We start from the raw sequence: 19,283 nt of genomic DNA on the forward strand, positions 1-19,283 counted from the left end.
CACGAGAAATATCCTTTAATTGTAAGATTATGCCTATCGAAAAACTCCGTCTCTTGCGCCACTTCCTCCTCTTCTTCACGGGCTCTGCACACGCCTCGTGTTGCTCAAACATTGTGAGACGTGTTACTACAAATTACTGGCACCCTGTAGTCTGATTCACACACCAAAAAAAAAAAAAAAAGATCTTAAAATGAGCCCCAAATGCCATCGTCCCGCGATTAAAACGAGGGCGTCAATTTAGTTGAATCAACAATCAATGAATCGATCAAGCCATGCAACGAGAACAAAACATTGAGATGTAAAATGCTCTTCCGGATAGGCTATCTGAGTCCAGCTGTTCCCCTGCGCAGTCAGGCGTTGTGGCTTCTGTCACGTCTGTCCCTCATCCATCAGCCCTCGCCGAGGAACATGGTGTGTAAATCCTTTTCTCTGCCACATCAGCTGCGCTCCGTCGCCGCTGAAGTACGCTGACAGTGTGTCTCCGCCGCTCTGCGCCCTCTCATCGTCCCTGAAAAAAAATCAAACCGCCAACTTCTCCAAAAAGTATGCTGTTTACAGCGCCGAATCTATACGTTTGGTTTTTGCGCGTGGGCTTTTGTCACGCACTTCTCTTGTCTTTTCGGGAAAGGCGCATATAGGCTGATAGACTTGTTGTAGCCTCCAGTCATGTGTTTGGATATATCGGCTCTCCATGCGTCTTTCTCCGGCTAGTCCAAATCATTTCTACCCGGCTTGTCGGGACAGCAGCCGAGTCGTGAAGTCTCTGCAGTCACGTGATCGAGACAGGACTGAAGAGAGAGTGTGTGTATTTGTGTGTGTGTGTTTTATTTTCGGAGTGTGTATGTGAGCGTCTCTCCGTGTGTAGTTAGAGGGGTGTCCCTCCTCCACATTTTTTTTTTTTGCAGCTTGCCATGCTTTAGACGCCGGAGCGCAGGGGGAGAGGCGAGAGTGAGAGAGAGGTAACGCCGGTTTCTCTCACCGGGCCACCTGTCCTTTCTGTCTTACCTCGGGTCCCTGTCGGTTCTTCCTCGGCTTTTTGAGCCCACCTTCCTGCGGTTGGCTTGTTTTTGTTGGTTTGAAAAAAAAAAAAAAAAAAAAAAAGAGAGAGAGAGAGACAGAGAGAAAAAAAAATCTGTGGGGTTTCATGCGGGTCTGGTCTGCCAGGAGGAGGACCGCGGTTCTGTTTAGCGCTGGGTTTTGATCATCTTTTTTTCTTTTTCTTTTTCTTTTTTTCTCCGGGTGCTCCATTTGGACAGTATAGGACAGTCGAGCAGAGCTTGGATGAGCCGCTTCACTGAAATCCCGAGATGGAGTTGCTGCTGATCTGCCTTTCCCTGTGGATATTGCAATGCAATTCGGCCAAAGCGGACTCCATCATACATATCGGTAAGCGTCCGATGAAACAACATGCTGTTGGGTTAGACAGGTGTAAAAAGGCAAAGCGTGCGGGGATAAAGCTCAGCCAGCGCATACTGCGTTGATCACAGGATTTCGGTGAGAGGGCGGGATAAATAGTCTATTCAGCTTGCATCCTGTGTTTAAGCAACACTTTGACTCTCAAGCGAGTTGAAAAGTTGGCGTTTTGTAAACAGCCATGCATCTGACCTTTACTGCCACAGCTGTTTTCTTATTATTTACTGCAGTTATTTATTTAGCAGCCTTTTTCTGCAGACATTTCTTACACTTTTCGACGGCTAATCGATGCATTCGTTTTGGCTCTAGATCTAAACCTCTCCACCGTTGGCCTGGAAATTGCAAATTCTGCATTCCAAACACGGAGTATACAGCGAGTAGGGCCTGTATCGCAGAAGCTTTGACGAAATTAATGTCCAATAGTCAAATGACTGAGGCTTTTTTAGACCAAGCTACCTCTTGTCTGTCCCCGACAAGCCTCAACTTTCACCGGAACGTGACTGCAATGTCAAAAACATAACGGAGGGAATGTCAGTGGAGTTTCGTTTTAGAGATGCAAAACGCATATAGAGCGTCTTTGTTCTCAAACTTCAAACCAGAGCTGCCTTTTTTTTTTTCAAGAGATGGGGGGGGGGGGGGGGGGTGGTGCTTTAAACTCATCACGACGTTCAAATGATTCCGATCCGTTTGTCTCTAAACATTGCATTACATTTTACAGTTTTGAAACACACAAACACACACACACACACACACACACACACACACACACACACACACACACACTCATATTCACACTAAGTAATTGCTTTGGTTTATGTTCCCCTTTTCGCGCACATAGTCACGTAGCCACTTTTATATGACTGGCGTTCTAGTCTCAGATAAAAATGTCAATGTCACTGTGAGCAAATTTAGTCTCGGTGCTCTTCCGCTGCTGCTGCAGCTGCTGCTGCTGCTGGTGTTCACAGTTTACTGCAACAGTCTGGCAAGCAGCAGGTGCTCAGTCACTGGCTTAATACAGAGGTGGGACTCCATCCAGATAATATTGGCTGATGCCCGACATAGCGTTCGGGTAGCCTACCCCAATTATACTTCTCATTTCCTGAAACCTTTTTCTGTGATATATGTGCGTCTCATAATAGCAGCTGATGCCATAAACAGAGGAAGAAAGAGGGGAGGGGGAGGGGGAGGGGGAGGAGGGGAAGGGGGAGACAGTTAAGCTTCAGTATGCCTCCCACACCAGGCCTGTAATGCTTATTTGGGAGGGTGCCATCGATCTGGTAGACACGACGGCCATTTCTTTTCTAAGTTTGGCTACTTTATGCATCTAGAGTTTGTGCGGCCGTGTCGCTCTCCATGGTGCTGAAATCTTGTCCGGCGCACTCAGATGCACATGTGGCGCAACTTCAATGCAACATTAACCACAAACAGATCGATTTCACTTACCGTCACTAAACTATGCATCACTTTGACTCGCTTTGGACAATACACATGGGCTATTTAGTGTTGAGTATAGCGATGGTCCGTTCATGAAAGTACCGTGCAATCTCGCTTCAACCCCTCGTCTTTCCCCTCCAAATGACGTGTGATTGTTCTATTCAACAGGTGCCATATTCGAGGAGAACGCTGGGAGAGATGACGAGATTTTCCAACTTGCCATCTCAGATTTGAGTCTGAACGATGACATTTTGCAGAGCGAGAAAATCACCCACTCAGTGAAACTTATAGAGCCAAACAACCCTTTCCAGGCTGTGCAGGAAGGTAAGCAACCCCCCCCCCCCCCCCCCCCCCCCCCCGGATAATTTCTGCTATAAATTGCCCCTTCTGTTTGATTTGATTACTCGGGGCCGCAAGGCGCGTCAGGAAGGCGCTTCCTTCTCTCAGTCTCTCCTACTTCCAATCAAGCAGAAGTCCGATGCGTTAAAGACTACCTTGATTTTGCAGCTCTTTTGTGCTATGAGCTGATGCTGCTTCATTTCACATGTTGATCAGTCAGTGTGGTCGCTCAGGAAGCAGTCATTGTTGATGAGTGCAATGGTTCAGTGTGTGTGTGTGTGTGTGTGTGTGTGTGTGTGTGTGTGTGTGTATGTGTGTGTGTGTGTGTGTGTGTGTGTGTGTGTGTAAGTGCGTGCGTGCATGCCACTGTACCAAAGCAAGGTGTCTTCTGTGGTTGAAAAGCTAGGTGGAAGCATTGAGTTAGGGCACAGCAGCTGAGGATAATATGTTATGTGAGAATAAAAATCATTTCAAGATGATCAAATGTAATTCCAGCACCAACACTCCACTTCTGTAATCACATGAGAGAGAAAAGTATTTCCAGCTTTTATGTCTCTTTGAAGGATGAGCACCGAATGTCGTTCGTGCACATTTATCAACCTTCAGCTTTTTCCTTGGAATGTTTGGTCTGCCTCATTTGGTTTCCCCATAAGTGCTCGGAATACACACACCTCCACAAACCACACTCGAAATTAGCAATGAAATTATTTTTGTCAAGGTTACGTCTCAGTCATTGAAAGGTGGTCCCATACAATTGACTGCAAAAGTGATTAAAATTCTTCCAACTAAAATAAATCACCAAGACTTTAATAGGTTCGTCGGGACCTTCAGAGGCTGTTTATGTCCCTTGCAGTTCGTTACCAGCCTGTACTTTTGTCCCAAGTTGCAAAAAGGCCTTGATGAGTCATTACTATTCATCGTTCTCCTGACAGACACAGAAAAATGTCCTTCGTTTTACTATAATTATCCTATGCCATTTAGCAGTGGTCCTCTCCAATGTCTTAGATATCTAGTAATCTTATTCACACTACTTTGGAAAACTTAACTCTTGATGAGGCTCACGAGAAGCAGAGTGTCATTCGGGCTCTTGAAATAAAAGTAATCAGAGAAGATGTTCCAAGTTGCTGCTGCGGAGATGAGATTAAAAAATAATTATTACACACATGTATGACTTGGCTAATTCACCGGTCGCTGTTGCTTGAGATGCAAAAGTGTAGTAATTAAACAGACTTGCCGGCAAATCATTTTCCATTCGTGCAGTGCTCTGATTATTTCATTAGTGTAGTCAGTGTTTAACCCTACCCTGGTGAAGAGTTTACACAATGAACCCTGAATACTAATTACCTTAAAGTTGTTTTCTTTAGACAATCCCCCAGATAATATATTTTTTTTTAAATGCACGCCTGTACAAATACCTAAGGACATACAGAAGTTGTTGATAATGCTGTAAAAAAAAAAAAGATGCGATGAGAATTTGTAACAGCAGAGCTTGTTGTTGCTCATTGAAATTGTTCAGAGTTTATTTCCTCTGCTTGAATTGCCTTTTGTTTGCCTTGATTGGGTATCATTTTAACATACTTAATTACTGTTTACGGTTCAACTCCTGATAATCAAATATTCACAGAAGCGGCTGATTAGGGGGCATTCAGTATCTGGAGAGAGTTGGGAATAACGTGCAGTCTTTGAAGTGACGATCAATGGGAGGCCCCTGACTCTTGCACTAGCCACACGGCAGGGTGTTGAGTGACAGCCGGGATAAGTTGACCTTTTGCTTTGCTCTTTTGTTCGCTGCCATCCCACTGTGAGTGGCAGTGAGGAGGACCTCGCCATTGCATGGCGAAAAAAGGGAGGGGATAGATGAGCATAAACAGGGAGAGGAGGTTGCGAGGGGTGAGTTAGGGGAATGAGGAAGAGATGATAGAGGTGGAGAAGATAGTGGCTGTCGCAAAGAGGAAGGGAGGGAGATTAAGGGTGAGAAGAGCAATGAGGATAAAAATACCTACGAGTAACAGCAGAAAAGAGAGAAGAGAATTATGATCCAGTCATGAATAAACATGAGTGGACAGAAGAAGAGGCAGGAGAGGAGTTAAGATAGGAGTGAGGTGATGAGGGAAATGTATCAGCCCAGTGAGAGGAGTAGTTGCAGCGTCATGTTTGTCCTCATTTGGCTTCCTTTGTCCTTGCACTGGTGGAACGTATATTAACGAGGATGTCACACCGCCACCATGCATGCAGACATTCAACTATTCAGTCCTCCCACGCTCTTATCGTTTAAAGATGACGGCTCAAGGCTGGCTGGATATACTGCTTGACCACACAACTGGCAGATGCTGTCCTATTTATAGGCTGGAACAACTGGAGAGAATGAATAGGGCGACTTCAACACCGGGAGCGAAAACGCAGAGGAATATCTATCTTGGTGGTATAGCTTATCTGAAGCCTGTCATGAGGTTTTTAGATGCCATCAGCTTGCAATGCTGTCACGGAAAACAACAAACACGCATTTGATCAGAGCAACAGCCTCACCTCATATTTATGCTATTTCCCCTTCAGTTCTTGTACTTTATAGAGATCAAGATAAGACACTGGCAAGGATGATAAAAATGGGAAAAATCTGTTTTAAAAAAAAAAATACACACATTTCTCTGGAAGGGAAGGTTGCAATGACTCCCATAATGTCGCTATGCACGATTTAACTGCATGTACGGCCATTTTGATCAGCTTTAACGTTAATGCCTCACTTATCTAGTAACAGCCAGTCATCACTCTGGAGAGCCAGTCTGGGTCTCATAAGGATGTGAGCATCAAGTCAGCAATGACCTGAGAAAGTTTAAATTCAGAGCATGGCCACAGCCTATTACGATACCAGTGTCATCTGAAGTTACATTAAAGTAGTTGAATGTCTCAAGAGTATAATACGCCTGAGGAATGGCATCTAAATCAGGCTGTGAAAACTGTTAAAATAAAGGAATGTGCATTCTAACTGGTTCCTCACACATTTTGAGATTTGTCCCCCCAGATTATCTTTCCACCTTGATTTAAAACTATAAGATTGTCCTCCAGGCCAGATAAGCATACATAAGAAACAAAGCTTTAATAACTTTTGTCTTGTTTTGTCTTCTTTTGTTCAAAGGACGTGGCAAAAAGGGGACGGCAAAGCTGCCAACCTTGCTGTGTGATTATGTAAATCTAAATTTATGCATATTTCAAGTAAAGTTGAGCCTGTGAGGCGGATTGTTTTTTGCTGTGGTTGCTCAGAGGATGTGTTTACATAGATTACCAAATGTAAGGATTCACCCATTTGAAAGGATTGTGATGGGATGGGGCTGGAACATCTTGGATTTTTCTTGGCATCAAAGCATTTACGGGCAAGACAAAATTATGAAAACACTTCATAAAAAGATGATGTAGTGGTTGTTATTCTGGGATTTAGGACTCCCATAAAATAACATATTTTAGACTGATGAAAGTTTTTTACGTGGTATTGCCTGTACCAGTGATATAACCTGCCTCAGAATAGATGATATTGAGTGTTTGTGAGAGTACAAGTGAGCGTGCACGTGAGTTTCTGACGGGAAAAAAAGTCATGTAACGCATCAAAGATCCCCAGAGTCTGGAGCACATTGGACAACGACTAGGTGCTATCTGTTCAATCTAAATAAAAGCTGAATATTCTAGGGGGGGTCACAACTCAAAAAGGTTGAAACTAATCACTGTACCACACACACATGTTGGACATACATTCTAGGGGGTTTACAGATTCTGCTAATTGGTATTCAATCAATTGTGGCCCACCTTTATAGCAGTGGTTTATAAATCATTTTTTTATGAGGTGTTCTCGTAGGTTTGTCAAACCCCTGCCGGTTCCCAGTTCATTTAAAAACATGCACTTAGCAGTTAGACAACATAGCCATCTGGACACAGTTAGAGGAAGTAGATCCATGCTCCTCTAATGTGCAGTAATTTGTTGAGTGTTCTGTCCCACTGAGTCCTTTTCACACACCCCACCACTAGTGACCCTCCATTTTCATCTAACCTCTGCCAAGGTAATGTCAAGGAGGATTTAATTCTTTGCTCTTTCTGGCCCCGTAAGCCAATAGACTTTGAAGAGAACTTGCAGTGCATTTCTTTTTTCTTCTTCCTTTTGCTCAATCTGTAATGACAAAAGTTGATATAATGGTTCCTTTAAAAGTGTTGGCATGGGTAATGTAATATCCTCCATCTGATTCTCCACTTATGACAACTCATTACTCGCTGTGCTCTAAACGTGATGGAATGCTGCCCTTTCACTATTATTGTCCTGGTGAATTTTATAATGCTGCATAAATCTTGGTAATGGATTTGTTTGTTTGTTTTATTACATTTTACCAGCTCTACACAGAGGGGGGGGGTGATCAGGCCATTTTACCGGCCCCTGTTAATTACCCCGTGGTTATTTGAATCCGTCATAAGCTCTTCAATGGGCTGTATAAAGGCCTGCTGGTACCTTAATCAGCTAAGTGATGTTGCGGCAGAGGTATACCCTTCACTATTTAATCCCTTCACACTGTAAGGCCCACCACTCAGCATCTGTGTAGGGTTAACCTTTAGGTGGTTGCATACTGGTGGTCCAGTTTGTGCTAAAGAAAATGTTTAATCCCTGTTTAGAAGAGCAAAAGTTACAAAGGCGGAGTACTCATTTCAGCCAAAATAATAAATTATGGCATTTGCCAAAGGGTAACTAGAAAGATTAGCTCAGCAAGTCTGAAAAAATGAATGAATCTAGTTAGCATATAATGTAAAATGGTTGAAATGTCCGGCTTCTGCCAGTCCAATTGGTTCAGTAGTAACACAAACAAAACAAACCAAGCCTAGGGTCATTTTCAGACCTGCAGTTTGTTTGCTTTGTTCCAATTCAGAGACTAATCAAAAATAATTGTTGCATTTGCCGCTCGGTTTGTTTTTGTTCACACAGAAACATTATAGCGTAAAAGTTGCAAACAAACTCTCCTTCTCTTTCTTGTTTCCTTCTTCCTGATGGAGCACCAGCAGCGTCTTTGGCTTTTGCTAATTGTTTGTTTCTGTAGTTAATATACCAGTGTTCATTACATTTATTAAAACATTTATTATGAAATACAGAATAAATATTGGTTCTGGCTGGAACTAAATATATGATAAGAAAAAAATATCTCAATTAATAAAAGCCCTTCGCCACCAGAGATGGCCTCATACAGTTGCATAGCACCACACCCCCGCATAGCAATTATTCTTCAGATGACACATCATGACACATCATTATCTTTATTAAACTATAGGCATGCTTCTCATCATGAGCTACTTCTCACATCAGGCAATGCACGAGCCGACACCACCTTCTATAGGAAATCTCGGCCCACTTGTTTTGTCTCGCATCTGAGTGTGATTGCTGAGTTCACGTTTCTCCAAACCAACCGAACCTGAAGGTGATTCGCTCCAGTTTTTGAAACAACTAGTGTAGAGGAGATAGGTGTGAGAACGCAGAATAACATCTGCATTCTGCCACCAGCAGTCGGTTTCAGTTGAACGTTCTGTTGCTAGTAGCAACCACTACTGTCACAGTTGCACAGCAAGCTTAACTTTATTGTTACATCCACCATTTTGTCAGATCTGAGTCCAGGCAAATATTGACTGACAGACTTATTTTATGTACTCCACAAATACCTTTATTGGTGCATCATCTGGTAGCTTTATTCCTTTTATCACAGCGGCTTTGTGATTATTGATTTGTGATTTATTAGTTGTTCTGTGATAATATCACTGCAAAGCCAAGCTAGCCACGCTGCTAGCCATCTGCTAATGTGTTGCTAATACAACATTCAGTATCCCAGTTGGGTTAACTGTTGTGTATTTCACTCTTTTTACTTTTACTCTTGTGTATGTTTACAAGATGTAATGTTAAAGTTGATCTTTAGTATCAGATTTAACAGCTAGTCTATACTTTTGTGAATTCAGTGTTCTTGTTCTTGTTGCTTCCAGGCAAAACCTCAAATTCAATCCGTTGTCATCCACCTTTATTGGAAGTGTATTTAGCTCGCTGCATTGCTGTGCACCTCCATGCATAATGAGGGCAGAAGACTATGCATCGTATGCTTTTTAATTCAATTAATAGTGCGAATAACAGTTTAATATCAATTTAAAAGGCATTTGGAACATGACAAGTAGTGTATAAGCTGGTACTAGCTCATCTGATTGGCCTGTGAATGAAGGTATGTCAAACATAAAAGGTTGGGAATGACTGTAATAATCAATACATATAAATAATGAATAAAGTTCCCACCATTCAAAACTATACACACAAACACACTGAGCCATTCACCTTTGGCATTGCACTGCAAATACTATCTGCCATATCAAACATACAGAGGATAAGATTTTGTTTGTATTTTAGATTTGGGGAATGAACGCTGAGACACATGAACACACACACACACACACACACACACACACACACACACACACACACACACACACACACACACACACACTTGAAATGGATGTCCTGCCTTCTATTGACCTGAGAAGTTGTATCTTGAATTTGGTCCGCCACGCTTGGTTTGAGCTCCTGAAATCACAGTGAGAGATGCCCACATTGCTGCTGCTTGTGTGGACTGTTCATGTATTTGTTGATTAACATGGCAGCAACAAATGCGTGATTAACAGTATATCGCAGGGCTTGAATGTGTTGGTATTGTATTTGTGCCAAGTGCCATGCTTTTGTGTGTTACGGATATGATTGCAGTGCTGTATGTTAAGTTCTGTGGTTGTTTAGTTCCCTTTTGACTGCTTACTATACACGACTGTTATACTCATTCTTTGCTCTGTCTGCTTCCTTACATCCCATTTTATCTCCTGGATGAGATTTACAAAGTAAAATCCTTCTTCTTTTGTAACACAGGTCACTTTTTCTGTCACACTTCAGCTGTTATGTAACTGACTGAGTTCTATGGATTATACAAACCTCTTCTTGTCCTTCTATACCTGTGACATTCACACCATACAGTGTGGATGACACCGGGGAGGCCCTATGGGACCTGTAGTCCACTGTGGGCTGACAGACTCACTAAAGAATATGTATTCCTCCAGCTTTTCTTTTAGAATAGCCACAGTCAGCAATGTCTGGCAACTGCTGCAGAGCAAGAGAGCCAAATACAGAGAGGGAGGTCAAGGCTGTTAAATGCTGGATCTGCTTAGTAGGCCTACAGGTTTTGTCCTCTGTGCTGCACACGAACAGCCGGTCAGTATTCCTCTCCTGCAGTGGGATGCATCTGTGTCCCATAGTCTCGACAGCTGTAACAGATGTCTCATTTGGCAGTTCTCAGATTTCCCTTGAAAGGAGTAGAGAGACATATCCAATTATATTAAACAAAATTGAAGACTTGGAGTCTGTGAAGACTTAAAAAGTGATTTTGGCTTTTGAGTCAGAAGGCTTGATCTGCTGATTAACTTAAAAAAAAAAGGAAATTCACTTAAATGCCACGTCTGATCTGTATTCATCTGCAGCGTGCTGAATGTCACCATGTACGGGGATCTTAATATTTTAATTTCAGTAAACAGGGCCAGTGTTGTTGTGACGTGCAGAGATTTTTCAGGCGTTTTTACAGAGTCCCACAAATAGATAAATAAATAAAGATAGGGAATATTTCAACAGATTTTTTGTAGTTTTTTCAGGAAACTGGGAAGTTATGTTTGGTGTGCGATGTAAACAGAATTACTGTGTGGAGCTAATTAGAGAGAGTGGCAGTCACGTTGGGCCTTTGTGCCTTTATGTATTCATCACTCTCCCCATGCTGCCTTACTGGCAGACAGCTGAGGGCTGATTTCAAAGTATTCTCATCGCTTTTTTACACTGGCACATTTGATTGAGGATGTTCTGGGGGGGGGGGGGTCATTGTGTATAAGGCTGACTAATGGCTCCTGGGTGGTATGATGGCTGTCTGTCTGTGAAGGACAAATGCAGGAAAAACACATTTGAAAAGCGGATACATTTTGAATACAAATCTTGATTGATGTTTGACTGTTTGTTCCTCCCATGGTGTGCACAATAATCCTAAATTTGGCATCAGAGAATATTATTTGGGTCATTTAGCACTGTCAGATGATGACATCAAACTAGCAGGCGACCCAATTCATCCTTCTGTAGTTGTTGTTTGAGAGACATTTAGCACCTGTATTGATTTTTCCGATGTGACAGCAGCATCTGATGTATGAAGAGTATGAAGAACGGCTAAAACAGCAAGAAATATATCAGACCACCTGCACACATGCTATACATAACTCAACGAGCTGCCTATTATGCATACACGTGAGCACACAACATATGCTTTCACCATTCACAGGTCTCTCAGCCCCATGTCTTATTCATGTTCCTGTCTTCTCTGGTGTGACAGATTTATAACGAGCTGTAGAGAACACTGTGACAGATGTTAGTGCTTTGCCTCGACCCCAAACAGCCCCCAAACACCGCTGGGGATTGGCCATCAATACTACTCTACCTGTTAGAGCGAGAGAGGGGGTGGGGGGTGGGACTGAGACAGAGAGGGGAGCGAGGGAGAGAGAGGTGGCCCAAAGGGGATGTCCCGTCCAGTCAGATTGATGCTGATGAGACCCCCGGTCTCCATCCATTGTAATACATCGCAGTCCCACGTGTTACGAGCATCATTTCTCTTTGTACACACTGTTATGCTTCGACTTTATTGAGCTGCTGGGATGACAGTGACTGGAAGGGTGGCGGAGATACAGTGGGCGTACGAATGGTAGGAGAGGATTTGCTTGTTGGTGCATTGTGGTTTGAATATATGCCTTTGTGTGTTTGAGGTGTTTTTATCAAAGCTGGAAAAATGGTGCCGGTTTGGTAAGAGATAGTCTCTTCTGATGCTGACTAGCTGAAAGGGAAGTGTGTATAATTTACTACCCACCAACCTGCACTATTGGCAGCAAGAAGACTTCATTCCAGGAGGGAAGACAAGGAGCAGAAAATCAGCCCCTAAGTAAATCCTATTAGAGGCTAAACAGGAGTCAGCCAAAGAAGCGCTGCGCGGCTATCTCCGACTTCACACTCTTTTCAGGCAGACGGAGGAGGGAGACACGGTGGGTGAGGAGTGGGAGTGGAATAGGAGTCTTAGCGAAGGTAAAGGGGTAAAGCAGAGCAAACTGGCGAGCAAGCGTGATGACGAGGGAAAAAGTGGGATGATGCAAGTGACAGAAGCCAGAGGGAAAGATAATGCTGTGGGGGGGGGGAAGGAGCAGAGGCTGTGAAAAGTCGGGCCGTCTGGAAGACAAGTGGGGCGAAGTCATTCGGACGCGGCTCACGAGCCTCATCGATGAAGAGATGCCAAAATGTATTTGGGAGCTACTGTTTGCATTACTGCCCAAAGACACGGACACCGAGTGGGACCATCTGTCACAAGAATCCCCCCTCGCTGAGTCTCTGACTCTCTGTCTCTCTGTCTCTCTCTCACTGCCATGGGTCCTCTACCATGCCCAGGCAACATGGATTTTATCCAAAGATGAGGCTAAGCTAGTGTGTAAGCCCTCCCTGAGTGAAATCAGAACCCAGCTTAAACCTTATGAGTGAAGGCCTAAGAGTGTAGAGGGCGAAACATGCAGGCATCACTGAAAACTGGGTCAAACAGCACCCTAAGATATAATTCAAACTGTTTGGCTAATGAATAATTTTTTTTTTTACTGTATTCCACAGTGGAATTCATCACAAGCCAATGAAATATTACTCAGATTTTTGAACCTAATGATGGACTGATTTATTCTTTTGAGTCAGTAGTTTCTGTGCTCATTCATCTACGACCTTCCCTTTTACTGTAGCAGTATTTCCTCCAGCACATCTATATTTTACATAGGGTGTAACATGTTATCGCCTGTAATTGGTTAAAATGCACGTGTTCAGTTTATTGCAATGATGAGAAAAAAAACCCCACAGCAGATCATGTGTCTTACTTCAGCTGATGATAGAGATAAGTCTCTGTAAATAATTAATTTCTTGTTGTTTTGAAATTGAGTACATTTTTTAGTATTACAGTAAGTCGGCCACGATGCGTCACGTTATCTAATCCATCGCATTACCACATCAAGACAAACCCTCCTGGGAGCACTTATGGGATGTGTAGGCCTAATTTCTGTCGTACTTACCCGTTACAAGTGCCTGTTGGTCGTATCAAAGCAAGGTGTCATTGTTGGGGTTTAATCATCACTGTAAAACGCTTTTGAATTTTTTTTTATTTAAAAAGTTTGGGGCTAATATCATCCCTTCATAATGATTTTTTGTGTCATGACAATGAATCACTCTTAACTTTAAATTGAGAATTATTCCACGAATATGTGAATGTTGCTAATTGCTTTGGTCTGCGGTGCACAGTGATGGTCCCCTCTGCTGTCAGCTGAAGCCACAGAGGTACTCCTCAGTGCATTGACATTTCAGCACTGAGCCAGATTCACAACCCAGTCTCTTTCTTTGACAGTCATTTCATGTTTTTTCACCTGTCTTTTTCATGGACACCCTGATCACATTCACACAGTTACACTTCCACACCTGGAAGCTGTCCATTACAACCACAGTCTGATCTGCTGGCCACTGCACAGTTCTCCTGGAACATTGACTGTGATTATCATCAGTTAAACGGGTGTTAAATTTCATGGCAATCTATCCAATATGTTGTTTGATTTCACTAAAGAATATAAATGTAAACCTCAGGGTGAAACTAGAGGGAATGTCAGGGTATCACCAAAGTCAGATGGATACATTGTTTGGGAACCATAATAGTCAGTACAAAATATGAATTAATATGCCAATTCACTGTACGATATAAATACTTGACCTGTTGGTGGCGCCAGATGAAAAGTTGGATGATCACCAATTCGATTCACCCTCTGATCTGGTTGTTATTAAATTTAGAGATAATTGAGTCTAGACCAAAGCTGCATGGAAGATGTTTCAGCAGGCTCAAAGGCTTCTGACTGGGCCATTGACTTTTCTTTAAATTTGACGTCAGCTGGATGAATGTTTCACACGTTAAGGACGATCACTTTACTCAGAAAAACAGGTGACGAAGAGAGACGCGTTAATGTTTCAAACCCAAGGCAATGTGCTTTATTTCACTTGAATGATACAACAGGTTCATCATCTCCCATTACCATGTCACCCTGAGACATGCAGTCATTTTGTTTGCCTCAGACGACATGTTTCCAAAACATTTCGCTGCGACAGTTTGCCGTTGTCATCTCAATCCCTTCATGATTGCTTTTCCCACAAAGAAATGAAAAGCACATTAGGACTGTGTAAATAATTACAAGGTGCACCGTCATAGCTTTTACTGTGCATGAAATTGATCATGAGTTTGAGCTTTTTTCACCTGTCATGCAGATTTGGTACATCTTTGTGTGCCTTGCCTTGAATGTTGACGTTTTTGTGTTACTGTGGGGCTCAAAATCGGCAGCGCCACTGCTGTGAACCAGGTTCAACTCCTGGCAGTCGTGCTTCCAGCTTTGCCTGGTGCTAAAACAAAGACAACCTCCAAAAGTTTAGAAGTCCATATATAAGTACACAGAGTTAGAGCGAAACTGTATAAGCTATGTCTTTATCTGTTAAGCTATTGTCATCATGCGTCACTTTGATTGGTACAGCTGTTTCAGAGCAATTAGACCAGCGATGTGATTGGCTGATAATGTATTACCCTCCGATCTATTGTATCGTTCACTTCACATGCATGAACCAAAGGCCCAAGACTGCTTTGCACTTGTTGTTGCGCTTGCAAGGTTAAAGTAGCCTATATGCTGGCCTAAGATAACTCTATATTAGATGCCCTGTGGAGAAAAGAGCCTTCTTAAGTGTGTCCACAGAGGGGAGGTCGGTCATCAGAAACAAGCATCGTATTGTTATTGTCTGGCCAGCGTTGGTCTTGTCCTCCAGATAACATGTAATAGTTCATGATGTGAAGGCACATGACAAGTGGCTTTAAATATTATAAGCATATGCCTGGACTCTCACAAAAGGGAATTGCATAATGCATGTGCTCATCCGTTATATGACTTCATGTATATAGTGGAGACAGTGGTCCTCTGTATGGTTCTTGAGAATGAGTAATATACCATCCACCATGCCTCAGGATATCTTCTGTTTTTTCAAAAAGAGGAAAAAACCTGCAAATTTAGCTTCATTTTATAAACAACATAGAAAGCGATCTGTGAAGACCAGATGGGACCTTACCTTCAGTTCAAACAGCAGATATATCTGTTGCAATTATTCACATACAGTCAGAAAAGAAGCACGAGAATATTTTGACACTGGAAAAAGCAACACCTACCCAGCAACTTGCAAACGATGATGTAGTTGGCCTTTTTGTATGTTGCACTTTGTAACAGGGTGTCTAAAACTCCATCCAGGTAGAAATTGGACAAAGGTACACACACACATACACACACACAGAGCAAAACAACCAACATGCCCTCAGGCGGAAAATAAGATCGGCTCTAGTGATTTTCAGCCACTTAGAGCCTTAGTTTTCAGTGCCTTCACCACTGGCACAGTAGCAAACTGTGTCCCGGGCAACAACAGGGACAAAAAAAGTGTAGTAAAATGCTTAGAAGAGCTACATTTTCATGAGGTCAAACACGGGGAACACAACAAAAACTTTTAGTTTGTGGAGGCTTATTTTTCCTCGTCAAAATCAGTATCACAATCAGAAAAAGAAGTCTTAAAGGCGGTATGAAAATATACAAAAGAGATGAGTAGGAAGTGAAGAGAAGCAGATCGCCTCGAGGGTAGAAGGAGAGGAACAGTGTTGGAGGAAGAAGTGGCAGCGTTTCAGATCATCTCTCTATCTTTCCCTTTTCTCTTGGATAGCAGGAGGATGTCTATCAAGGCGATGTCATTATTTCTGGCAGTGACAGCTTCCTGCTAGCAACGCCCTGGCAGGCCGTGCAACCAGGAAGAGAGGCTAGCAAAATGAGGCTTCTCCCCGTTGAATACATGTCCCTCACTGACTCACCGCATGCCCACTCACTGCCCTAACAAAGCCTCCATTTAACAGCACAAAAATGGAAACTCTTGGACACAGGCGCATTCATTCCGGCACAAACAGTGTTTGTGCTTTTGTCACAGGCTTGTCTGTGGTTGAAGAGAGATCACTCTGTGTGTGTGTGTGTGTGTGTGTGTGTGTGTGTGTGTGTGTGGGTGTGTATGTGTGTGTGTGTGTGTGTGTGTGTGTGTGTGTGTGTGTGTGTGTGTGTGTGTGGGTGGATTTACAACAAACTAGCTTGCTTGTTATTCCTGCATTGGCAGCATGCTAATGATTTGCAATTCTTCAAAAACCACATAACAAGATGTCAAGTTTCGACTATGCTGCATGGTCAGGATGCACTCTACTGTCATCATAATAAACCATGTGTGTTGTATCAAAGTGCACTTGGACCGAGCCATTTAATGCTTTGATCCAATGCATCCATTGATATGACAACTGCTCCCTACTCGAGACAGCAGATTTTCCCCGTCCACCTGTTGCCGAGGGAGAAACAGGCCGAGAGACATAAGAGTGGAAATGTGTTGCGTTTGCAGGCGAGATAAAAGTCGAGGCGCATGCCGGAGCGCGAGAGAGGCATTATCATTTAAAACATCTGTCATAGGTGCAATGATTTTCTCCCTCTCGAAACATGAATAACCGAATGATAAAATCAGTCACTTAAAGGGGATGTTTGGAGATTTCCTTCTTTTCTTTCTTTTTTTGTAGAAATGCCGATACCGACTCTGGAAGGAATTCATATTCTGCGCGTCATAATGACTGCCTACTGAGCATCGGCCTCTTTTCCTTCAAATTAGCCACGCTCATTTCACAAATGCTTGATATAATGCAATCGTGTGTGTAACAGAGATGGTATTGGAGATTAGCGACAGTAACGTTGAGCTTTGTTCTGTGTCATGAAAAAGAGAGAGGGAGCGAGCAGTAATGACCCTCTCTCCCTTCGAGGCCCTGTGGGGAGAAAATACATCAGCCTGAGAGTCGAAGTCGCTGCATGGTTGTGGCTGTTTGTATTTGATTTTGTTGCTTCTTCCAGGTTACAGTGTGCGTTTGTGTGTCAATATTTCAAGGGCTTGCTTCTATTTTTATTTGTCATTAATTTATTAGAATCTCTTGAGACCACACATCTGTTAGTTTTCTGGTTAGTTAAGTGGAATTAAGTACTTGAGCTAAATTTGATTTTAATACTCTCTCCTGACTTTAATCCCGAAAATATTAATGTGATCAGAGTCCACCTCAACCCTGATGGCCACAAATGCAACACATTATCCATGTTTAATAGTTCTCCGGGCAGATTGTGATGGTTAATTGATTGACTCTGTTTGCTTTACCTTCAAAGACAAGCTGCTCTCGCTGGTTTAAGAACATTTGGGGATTTATTTATTTTTTTTAGAATGAAAATTCCTGCCTGGCATCAGGTCCATTTGTTAAGGGGCTAATAGCAGCTTTTGTTATGAGCCAGATAAGGATTGTGCCACTGTTGGTGTTCATTAATGTGTTTGCAAATATGAATGCATGTGTTTGGATGTGTGTGTTGGTGTGTTTCGCAGAGGCTCAGTGTCATCCCCCCACAGCGAGGAACTGGCGCACAGCTTTTGGGATTTTGCCTTAAACATTATAAATCTCTGATTACGCGTTCCTCTATCGGAGAGCGAGGTCTGAATAGGAAAGGCTCTTGGAATGTGCCATCAATAATCTCGGTAGTCCTGTAATGCCTTTCAATCCTCAATTTTCAGTGCTGTCAATGCCATTTTAGCTTTTGCCACCCCTTTAAACTAACCCATACCATATCTGTTCTTACTCTTTCTAATCCAACGCAGGCCATCTCGGCTTCTTTTATTGCCTCTTTATGTCATCCTACTGCAGTATTTCTGACTGTATGTGCAGTATGGATAGAGTTTATCCCACTTGTTTGTTGCCGAGGCGGAAGAGGCTTTAAAAACTTTGCTGTAGCTGCTCTCAAAGGAAATGGATTACCCCTGGCACTGGTTTTGGTTGGGATCAATGTTGGGCTTGAAATAGGGAGAACAAAACCACAGTACCAGAGGTTCTTGTTTCCTGTGGTGCTTTAGTGTTGATTCATGATCAGGGTTGGTTGATTTTTACTCAGCTACAGACTTCAAGTTTAAATGGGCTGTTGTAAGGTTCTTAAATACAAAGAGGGCTCAATAAATGTGGTGCTGGGAGTAACATAGCTCAATAAATATACTTTGGATACAGGCCACAATTTTACAGAACTTTAACATTATGGTGCGTTATTTTTCCATTTTGGAGCATATTAATTTCCATATGGGCTGAGCAGTAATTCCTTTTAATCATTGAGTTTCAGCAGAATCCTATCATGATGATTCAGATGATCTTGGTCTGTATGATCTTTTCATGTTATCATTCCACACATTTCTGTTGCATAGTTTAATGATCATAGTAAGCTTTCCATGTTGCCCATATCCCCATGCTAATATCCAGTAGCATATTTAGCTACTTTATTGATCCTGTTGCTTCCCAGCATAAAGCGATGAACAATCTGAAAAGCTCTCAGGCTTGTCATAGTCATTTCATAGTAACAGTTGTCATGGAGCTGGGTACATAGTATGTATACAGTTCAGTTGTCGCCATCTTTGTTTTTGACCCGCGCCATCTTGTTTTTTTGCAACCATGAGGGGGTGTAGCTAAGTACAACCAAACACTGAATAAAACATTTTATGGGGAACAAAATGTTACTTTCATGAACTGAAAGCTGTGAAAGGGTTAAAGTTAAAAACGATTAGCAGAACATTCACAATTTAGCCACGCCCTAAAGCATACCCTGCTTCATGGTCTATTTTACTCTAAATGGGTCCATAATTTACTAGATCAACATCATGTTGTATTGCATACATCTTGAAACTAGTGATTGAGACCATAAACTAATGTTTACTGAGATAATAAATCAAGTGAGAAGTTGGAGTATTTACTCTTAGACTTCTATACAATCAGGTTTGTTTTTGCAACCTTCTTTTTTTATTTTTCTTATACAATAGCAAAGTTACCTTATATTTTTGTGGGGGGCTGATA

The 19,283-nt window shown here is 42.5% G+C and overlaps 1 protein-coding gene across 2 annotated transcripts in view; it reads left to right on the top strand.

The window, feature by feature from the left end:
- The first annotated feature begins 807 nt into the window (after positions 1-807).
- grid1a (glutamate receptor, ionotropic, delta 1a) overlaps positions 808-19,283 on the top strand; it is a 195,390-nt gene continuing 176,914 nt past the window's right edge. The window contains exons 1-2 of one of the 2 annotated variants that reach the window (XM_068719898.1): positions 808-1,386; positions 3,016-3,171. In XM_068719898.1, coding sequence (XP_068575999.1) covers positions 1,308-1,386; positions 3,016-3,171 — 235 coding nt within the window. In that variant the 5' untranslated portion in view covers positions 808-1,307. The remainder of the gene's footprint in view (positions 1,387-3,015; positions 3,172-19,283) is intronic. The other variant, XM_068719906.1, reaches the window with a different exon arrangement.

This window comes from Cebidichthys violaceus, unplaced genomic scaffold, assembly GCF_023349555.1.
Source record: "Cebidichthys violaceus isolate CVI_PGR_0920_01 unplaced genomic scaffold, fCebVio1.0.p SCAF_10, whole genome shotgun sequence".
NCBI classification, from domain to species: Eukaryota; Metazoa; Chordata; class Actinopteri; order Perciformes; family Stichaeidae; genus Cebidichthys; species Cebidichthys violaceus.